Genomic DNA, 9,516 nt, shown 5'->3' with positions numbered 1-9,516 from the left:
TGACGTTTTTAGTTTTTTGGGATGTATCTGATTCTCTTTGTAGGACCTTGCTCACATCAAATTGTTGCTTGATGCTTGTACGCTGTAAAGATATGAACAAAAAATCAATCTTAGCGATTTGTGAACTATCAATATTGTTATATCTTTACACAGTAAAAATAGCTCCAAGGCCTGCACATAATACTGTATCGGCCACTATCACAATATCTAGTTTTGCCTTGATGAATCTTTCACAAATGAACAAATTAGCACCTATGCCCGCCGCACTGTGTATAGTTTTTGTTTTGATTCTATAAGGGAGAATCGTACTATACTATCGATTTTATTTGCAAACGCCTGGTGACAATGTATTTGCTGATTGGCTACTAGAATTTCGCATATGGTTCTGCAATTTCATTGACAAATCACCGCGAGTACGATAATCAAATGTGTTTAATAAGTAAATTGACGACTTTTGTTTTCAACTACACGTATTTAGTTTGCAAGGTATAGATCCCACTAATGGGCTGAATTTAAATTAAAAGAATTTACCTTGTACGATCTTATTCGGTGACCCGTTTTTTTCAGCAATAAGCTGTTCATCCACTTTATCACTGTACAAACGTATGGCTGCAGCTGCTCGCAAATTCATTGGTATATCCTGAAATTCCCGGATTTTCACACAGTCTTTCCACCGTCTTGCAAGCGTGTTTTTTCCAACAGTTGTGGTCGAATACCAACAACTCGCTTTTATTTTTCGGGCTGGTGGCTTGTTCTGGTCGCTCTGTTGGACTAAATAATAAAGTAAAATGTTATTTAAACTAAATTATTGCACCATTATAACACATAGCAGGAGGAAGAGTTTATTCTTAGTAAAATTGGATAGTATTATAACTTACCTGATATCATGTTGATATATAGGCGTACAATGCATCTCTGTCGGCAGTTACTTTTCGCTGTACTTTCCTACATGCCAATCCTCCACTGTTTGTTTTGAACACGTCCTCTGTATTCTAGATAATGTTTGCCTAACGACTCTGTTTTTGACCTCCCTGCAAAGCAAAATGTATGCCAAATAAAACCGATGGGTCATTCAAAAAGCGATAGCATTTACCTTTAACTGACAAATGGTTTTAATGCTCATTACTAGTTCATACAAAGTGTGACCAGGGTAATCACTCCCATCTTTTTTTTTTCATTTCAGAAACGCACCGAGGTGTCTGTAATGGGTGTATAGAATGCGCCCAATATCGATCATTTACTTTCATTGTGAACTCGTTAACTAACTTCCCGTACGAATTTCATTGCGAATTCTTCATAAAAAATTATTTTCATACACATTTGCGGATATAATCAATGTTTAAACCCAGTAGTATGCCTAACTTCATCTTGGTTTCGTTTAATATGTGTCTGAACGAACCAACACCGTTTTGATGTTCAAAGTACTAACAACACTGTGTGAAATTTTAGAACTATCCCACATGCGGTTCAGACGCTATTTCAAATTGAAGTTTCAAAAAAGTGCTTCAAAAGAAACCGAGATAATGGCCGGTTTGCATAATCGGCACGTCGTTGTGGGAACATGCCAAATTGCGGTCACTTTCACAGTCGCTGTTACAATATTTACCAGCTCGCATGATAACTATGACATTATGAAGGATAACTGACAAATTAGATAAATGTACGGATAATATGAGAATAGTCGCACTTGAAAGTGCGTTCCGAGAAGTATCATTCAGCGGCACTCTAAATGTACCCGTTATATTGACGTAATCAATGCATGAACAAACAGGGGGCGGTACTTGCATAAATTATATGTTGTGCGAAAGTGACCTCGAAGCCAGGGTACAACGCATTTACATTCTCATCCATAATAACGAAGACACTACTCCAAATCGGAAAATTTATTGGGTTATTTATATTACAACTAGTGTTGCAAAACCGCGGTAAACTGTGCACAAAATCACAACACGCGACCCCTACCACCGGAAATAGTACTGTTATGAAACTTTTGACTCTTATTTAATTTACATATCATCTGTCAATCAGGAACCGCTAAGTGGCGTGAATATGTAAATCATCCCTCAAACATAAACAAAACGTAAACAGCGCTTCATAATAATAGTTTAACTGTGTTTTAAAGTTGGTTTTAATGATTATTTTTAAATTATATTTAACAAAATATAGATATGAAACCCATCGTACAGGAAAGCCACACAAAGCAAAAACGGTCAAAAATGAGAAAAAACTGCATCTTATCCTTAAGTGTCTTTGGTTGTCTGTATGAAATTGTAATCTATAAATAAAGTGCGTGATTAAACTGTGTAACTATACATGCGAATATATTCAAAGTGCAAGTACTTCTAATAAGCACCAAATACCAGTATACGTATTGGAACCGGGAAAGTATTTCTATTGTCTTCGAGGGGTTACAATTGAATTACATCCTCGTGTTGGATTATAGTAGTGAAATTAAGTATATCACGTTATTGAACGAGTACATCACGCTATTTGCAGTTTGCAGTAGAATTATGCATGTCGTTATTATACGAGTACGTAAATAAATCATTACGTACTCACAACAATTAAATGAGGTCGGGATGGAATTGCAAATTCAATCATGTGTCAGTAAAGTTAACTTCATAGTTCCATTGGACACGTTTTAATCAGTAACGTGACAATATGCATTTTTATTCAAATCTGACATAATTTAATCATGCTATTTAATGACGATGACCAATAGCGACGTAATTCGATGCGATCGGTCCGTACGTAATTTCATTTGGTAACTATTTAATAACGTCACGCAATTTATTTAAGAACTCATTTAATAATATGACGTGATTGATTAGATTGAACAGAACCATGCACGCAACGTTACTGATCGAAAAAATAATTTACATATGTTACATATGTTTAGTAAAATGCAATTATATATACGTATTATTTCGCATTCAATATACGCACGTTGTGAGTTCACAACGAAAATAAGTACTTCACGTTGTAATTTCACAATTAAAAGTAGTTAGTTTAATTTATTATGAAGAATTTCGTACGGGAAGTTAGTTCACAATGAAAATAAATGCCCGATAATGGGCGAATTCGTGTATCATTTGCGTCATAGGAACATTCCAGGGTCTTCGTTTTCCAGGGTCTTCGTTTTCCATGGTCTTCATTTTCCAGAGTCTTCGTTTTCCAGGGTCTTCGTTTTCCATACGTTGTAATTTCACAATTAAAAGTAGTTAGTTTAATTTATTATGAAGAATTTCGTACGGGAAGTTAGTTCACAATGAAAGTAAATGCCCGATATTGGGCGAATTCGTGTATCATTTGCGTCATAGGAACATTCCAGGGTCTTCGTTTTCCAGGGTCTTCGTTTTCCATGGTCTTCGTTTTCCAGAGTCTTCGTTTTCCAGGGTCTTCGTTTTCCATACGTTGTAATTTCACAATTAAAAGTAGTTAGTTTAATTTATTATGAAGAATTTCGTACGGGAAGTTAGTTCACAATGAAAGTAAATGCCCGATATTGGGCGAATTCGTGTATCATTGGCGTCATAGGAACATTCCAGGGTCTTCGTTTTCCATGGTCTTCGTTTTCCAGGGTCTTCGTTTTCCATGGTCTTCGTTTTCCAGAGTCTTCGTTTTCCAGGGTCTTCGTTTTCCAGGGTCTTAGATCTTCGGTCTTCGTTTTCCATACACCCGTCTGTATATGTGTCTGCATTGAGTGTGGCGTGATTGGTCAGTACCTATCCCAGATGTTATCAAATCGTGTTGTAAGCCGGATAATGTACTTGTGTCGTGCTTATGTACTGAAATTACCAGTCACGGTCCCAGTACGCCCTATAGTGGAGACGTGGAGACATCATATCCAACGTCGTAATTGTTCTGAGCTGTGGACGACCATCAATAAAACAAATACTGCTTTTTAGGATTTACTATATTTTAAGAGATGAACCTGGGCAAGCAGAGTTTGTTTACACCCCTCCTTATTTTCATGTACGCCGAAGACATGCTTCGTCGTTCGAGGGCGCGATTTACGAAAAAGGAATATCCATGTGATATGCTGAACCATAAACCCTTTTTTAGGGTTTGTGGCTGAACGGAAGATAGCTTCTCGCCTTCGCGTTGATTCTTATAAAGTGCTTCATATTGTTAAATATAAATCAATATAAAGTTCCCCACTACATATGATTTTGTGGTTTATAATTACGGAACTAGCTGATCATGAGGGGATGGCGAATAACGATGGATTTGGTAAAGTTTTCAGAAACTAAATTTATCTAAATCGGAGATTTGCTGAAATATAAAATGCTGTATAAAGACGCGGTAACCGAAATTAATTAGTATTGTATTAATCGTATAAAAACAGTGAAATTGAACTACATGTGTCAGTATGGAGTTTTTTGCCTTGGCTGAACATTTATCAACAGCTGTGTACCAAACAGATAAATTCTTCTATTGCGGTCTTTAGCAAAGAAACTGTTCATTGCTTTTTGATGTTACGGCAAGTTTCATCCGCTATCTGACAGGGTTTGGAAAGTTGCCAATAAATTATCACAATAAACATTATAAAATGAGTCCGACATTTATTACTGGATTTGGTGTTTATGTCAATTTCTCCGAATCAAGCGGGGATGTTCTAACTCCGTTCAACATATTGTTCTTAATGTATTAATATAACGTATTTACTTGATTGCCATAGGAAGCAACATACTATATATATATTGTCACTTTCTAATAGAGATTGGAAAATTGCCAGTAAATACTATGCAACTAAATTACCAGTATATCTCAAGGCTGTAGCAACCGTACCGGCTATGGCCGGACCACTTCTGCACGCCCCCCCCCTAGCAGACGTGGTCCTAAGGCCCACGTCATCATACGCCTCGGGCCTACGGCCCTCAATGGATGGCCGGGCCAACTGATTTTGGCTTCCTACGGCCTTGTATCTTCGTGTGTGTGTGTAAGTCGTCATATGATAACTGGACTGACATTTTGTTATTTCACCAGTATCTTCAAATCAAATGGATTAACGGGAGACTTTCTAACTTACAGCTTAGCAAATTAATGCCATATTTAAATTATCGTCGCTTTTGAGGTTGAAGGCTGGCCGGCACTGTATGGTTGGAAACACAATTAACGACGGGACATTTAATATCAACATTTCTATTCAATTCAAACCGAGCGTGTACGTCCTTGTGTTATTTGAGAAAGTGATTCCGATTGAACCATGACTGGCTGACTGACTGAATGAATGAATGAAAGAATGAATTGATGAATGAATGGATTAATTAATTGACGAACCAATTATATTTGAAGTTTCCAAGTGCCCGATATTTCCATGAAGTATTAAGTTAATGTGGGATGTCAGAATACAACATTGGTTAGACACTTCAATCCCAGCACGTTTTGAATAAGTTGGTCGAATATGCACAACTGAAGACAATTTGTACTTTGTTTGCTTTAATCGCTTATGTTTTACTTCCTTTTGATAAACAACTTAATCCGGTGACGATAATCTTGTAATTACTGGAGGAACTAATCCTAATATTTAGTGATGAAGTTCCAAAATTCTAAATTCCAGATTCCAATGACTTTTTAAATAATAAATAATATTTTTTTTTATATAAAATCTGTTGAATTAATTTATAATATAATTATTGAAACATTTATATTTATTGTAATTGTTCTTCCATCGTATTGTCTTGTCAAGTTTATTATACATTTAACAGCCAATCAGTCACATGTTGGGATGCATATTCTAATATATTTTTTCTATCAGGCGATATTGTAGTTGGAAGTGCCAGTGTGTTCAAATTAAGATTATTCTCCTGGCTATGCATTTAAAACATTCCAAGTATATTATTCTCGAGCATATAAATTACAGAATTCCATCCCGATAATTATATGATAATATAGATTTACAGGTTCATGACAATGACGACGACTGAATTCAATCTTCGTTCTTCGGTTTAAACACACCGTTTTATGCCGCACTCATATAGTAAATATTGCATTTATTTTATTATCACGTGTGCGCCTGCTGACTGCCCATTAACAGTCCGGTCTTCGCTGAAATGCCTACGCCATTTAATATCCAACAAATTAGGCCTGAGGACTGTCGACATTCTAAGAGTATGAATCTAGTTTACCTTTAATCATTGGTTGTCTTAAGACATATATGAACTTTTACCTTTTAAGGTACCGTTCATCAAAGGTCACCAATCACAACAAAGAAACCACAAAATGGCTTACACTGCGTTCAAAACCATGCAGCGCATGACAAGGCTTACATCTCACTTTCTGAGACCTCGAGGGTATCTGAACAAATACGTCTCGCCAGCAATGTACACGGTTTCGTTGAGAAGTACTTCGTCTGATGCATGGGACAAGTGGGTCTCCAAATGCCGTCAAGTCAAGGTGTTGGACTCGGAGATGAGCTACTATGACTCAGCAAATGACGGGGTCAAAGCCAACACAGTACTGTTTCTGCATGGAAATCCAACATCGTCTTTTTTGTGGCGAAATATTATTCCACACGTTGAGAAGAAAGCTCGGTGTTTGGCGCCGGATCTGATTGGAATGGGGAACTCAGCAAAGCTGGCAAATCATAATTACCGCTTTGTTGACCATTACCGATATTTGACGGCTTGGTGCGAGGCTGTTGGTCTCCCTGATAAAGTGATTATTGTATGTCATGACTGGGGGTCGGGACTAGGGTTTCACTGGTGCAATGAACATCGCTCCAGAGTTGAAGCGATCGTTCACATGGAGAGTGTGGTATCCGTGTTCAAATGGGAAACATGTCCAGAAAACTACAAGGATTTCTTCCGTGGCTTACGTTCGGATGCTGGTGAAGAGATGATTTTAAATAAGAACTTTTTCATCGAAAAGGTTCTGCCTGGCGCAATCATGCGCACCTTATCGGAAGACGAAATGAACGCCTACCGCATTCCGTACATCGATGGAGGGGAGTCAAGGAGACCGTTACTTACCTGGTCTAGGGAGGTTCCATTCAAAGATGACGGTCCCCAAGACGTGATTGACATCGTTGATACATATGCCGAATACCTGTCCCAGTCGAAAGACGTCCCAAAACTGTTCATCAACGCAGATCCTGGATTGATAAGCAATGTTGCAAGTCAGGCGACAAAAGATTGGCCAAATCAACGCCAAATTACGGTAAAGGGTCTCCATTACATACAGGAAGACGTGCCAGATGAAATAGGAAAAGCTATCGTAGACTTTTTAAATGAAGTGACCCAGTGAAGTGTGTGACATACAGAGAATTGTTATAGATAGAAATGAACAATGCTAAATTGAACAGATGTTTATACAGTGAAAGCATCAAGCTGTGGATGTTATAAACGTTTCATAAATATATTTTACATGTTTATAACGACATCAGCTTTGTACCCTTCATTGTATTGTATACTTAGTAGTTATTTTTTTCTCAGCGAAAGTTCTGAATTAAAAATATCGAACCGAATGTAAAAAGGCGGTGGTCTTCGCGCCGCATCCTGTTAGAAATGGTACTCATAGCGACGTGTAAAACACATTGCTTGTTTATATGGAATTGGAACACGTGATGCGCGACGACCACCACCCTTTAACAGCAAGTCTCAGAAGTATTGGGGCAGCCAATTTGCAAACTCGCTATCGAATTGGCTAAATGCTTGGGTTTTGAGTCAAAACCAAAGCTGTTAGCTAGCGTAGTCTTATACCAAATATTGGGGAAGAGACGTATTTTGAAACTCTGTCTATATCTGTAAATATAAATATAAAGGTTATGTTATGTTTACTAAAACTAAAAGAAAGTGATATTACACTATTTACGGTCAGTGGTTAGATTAGATTCAAGTATTGGACGTTTTCACATCCAGACAGTAAATAATTGTAAAACTACTAGTAAGTGTATAGGTAGATGTATATGATAGTCTGCCATAAAACAAACATTAATTCTTATAGAGTTAATTTGTATGCTTGTATTCCCAGAAAACCATAACGTTCCCGTTGATGAATAGGCTTAACGTAAGCCGGTCACAGAAATGGACACCCAGATTTATTTTAACATTACTTTTCAGCGGATATAACTACTGTTCATCCGTTTGCTAGATTTAACTGTTTGAAAACCTTTAACAATTTGGTTTCCCCCGTATCCCAAAAATGTGTATAAAACATATTTTCCTCACGATGTGATTGAAGTTACCTTCTCTTCAAATGTGTGCATAACGCTTCCCTCTAAACGTGGAGCTTCTTCAGATGTTAACATTACAACACACCGTATAGAACAAATAAATGTATAATCAGAGTGGTATCATGTACATACAGCAGCCGAATAACTAGTATATTATTGAAAATTAAAACACTTAAAACATGTTACCTTTCCGTCCGACGGTCATAAATAAGAGGAGCAGTGGGAACAGTTTATTCCGCGCTTGTGGGTGAGTGATTGTATGGTATGGAGTGTGGTCATAGGTAGCAACTATTTGCTTGGAGGAACGACACATATAATGTGATGTAAATTGGCAGATTTACTACTGTTAACTGATCATAATTGCTATACATTACTGGTAATCCGTGGGTTACCTCTCAAATGTGATCGTAACTTGAAATTGTTATGAATGTATCTAGTTTTCCTCTGATTCCCATCCGCGAAACTTGTGCAACATTTGTATGGCCATTATATTATGTCGTTATTATTTGCTAGATTGATTTCGATTGATTAGTTAGGTAACAGTGTTCAGATTCACTTTCACATCACCCAAAAAAATAAATATCGTGGTAGTATATCCATTCAATGCGGGGCCCTGGTAAATATTTATTGTGCCAAGTTATCCAGCCATCAAGAGTACTCAAATATTTATTGGAATAGTATAATAATAAAAATAAAATACCTGAGATAAGCATCAATAATGGTCTACAGTTTCCAACACTGATCTAAGCTCACATTTGGTCTCTGTGTCAACGCGAGTGCAGGGCCAAAGCGCCCTCTATTGATGCTATGTAGAAAGTTCCACAACTCATAAATACGCGATTGGATACAAAATAGGAGAATCAATTTAATGGAATGATCAAATAATTACATGATTGATCCGGAGATCAAAATCTACAAATTATTTCATTTAACAATGTTAACATGTTTGCATAGTCCACAACTAACAAGAACAAGATTGTATGCAATTAGCAAAATTTTAATTGGGTAAATGAGGAAAGCGTATTTGTCCAAGACCTTGTAGAAGTAGCCTGAATAATTTTCAAGCAAATGTTTTATAAAATGTGTGTGCAAAAAGCTCTGGAATTGTCCAGCTTCAAGGAATCTTTCAAAAAAAGATTCACAGTTTTTTAAATGACATCGAAAGTTGCATTCTAAATAAGGGTCATCCCACCGGTTCGTTTAAATTATCCAAAGATATCAGACAAAGTTGTTCTTTGTCTACTGCGCTTTTCGTCATCGCAATTGAATTGTTAGCTATATCATTCATGCAAATTATCAAATTAATGATATTAATCTGCCAGCTTCTCTCGTACACATTC

General features: G+C 36.9%; 1 protein-coding gene across 1 annotated transcript; it reads left to right on the top strand.

Annotated features, from left to right (window-relative positions):
* Positions 1-6,225: 6,225 nt before the first annotated feature.
* On the top strand, positions 6,226-7,248 carry LOC100367043 (coelenterazine h 2-monooxygenase-like). The gene has a single exon (XM_002730938.2). It carries the CDS (start codon positions 6,226-6,228, stop codon positions 7,246-7,248), a length of 1,023 nt encoding a protein of 340 aa, XP_002730984.1.
* Positions 7,249-9,516: the final 2,268 nt, after the last annotated feature.

The sequence above is a fragment of the Saccoglossus kowalevskii genome, chromosome 8 (genome assembly GCF_978046115.1).
Source record: "Saccoglossus kowalevskii chromosome 8, keSacKowa6.1, whole genome shotgun sequence".
NCBI classification, from domain to species: Eukaryota; Metazoa; Hemichordata; class Enteropneusta; family Harrimaniidae; genus Saccoglossus; species Saccoglossus kowalevskii.
The sequence above is the reverse complement of the archived record's forward strand: the minus strand, read 5'-3'. Positions and strand labels throughout refer to the sequence as shown.

What these genes read in the sequence shown, in the direction of transcription:
- LOC100367043 (XM_002730938.2), top strand. Translation starts at nt 6,226, where the DNA reads ATGGCTTACACTGCGTTCAAAACCATGCAGCGCATGACAAGGCTTACA.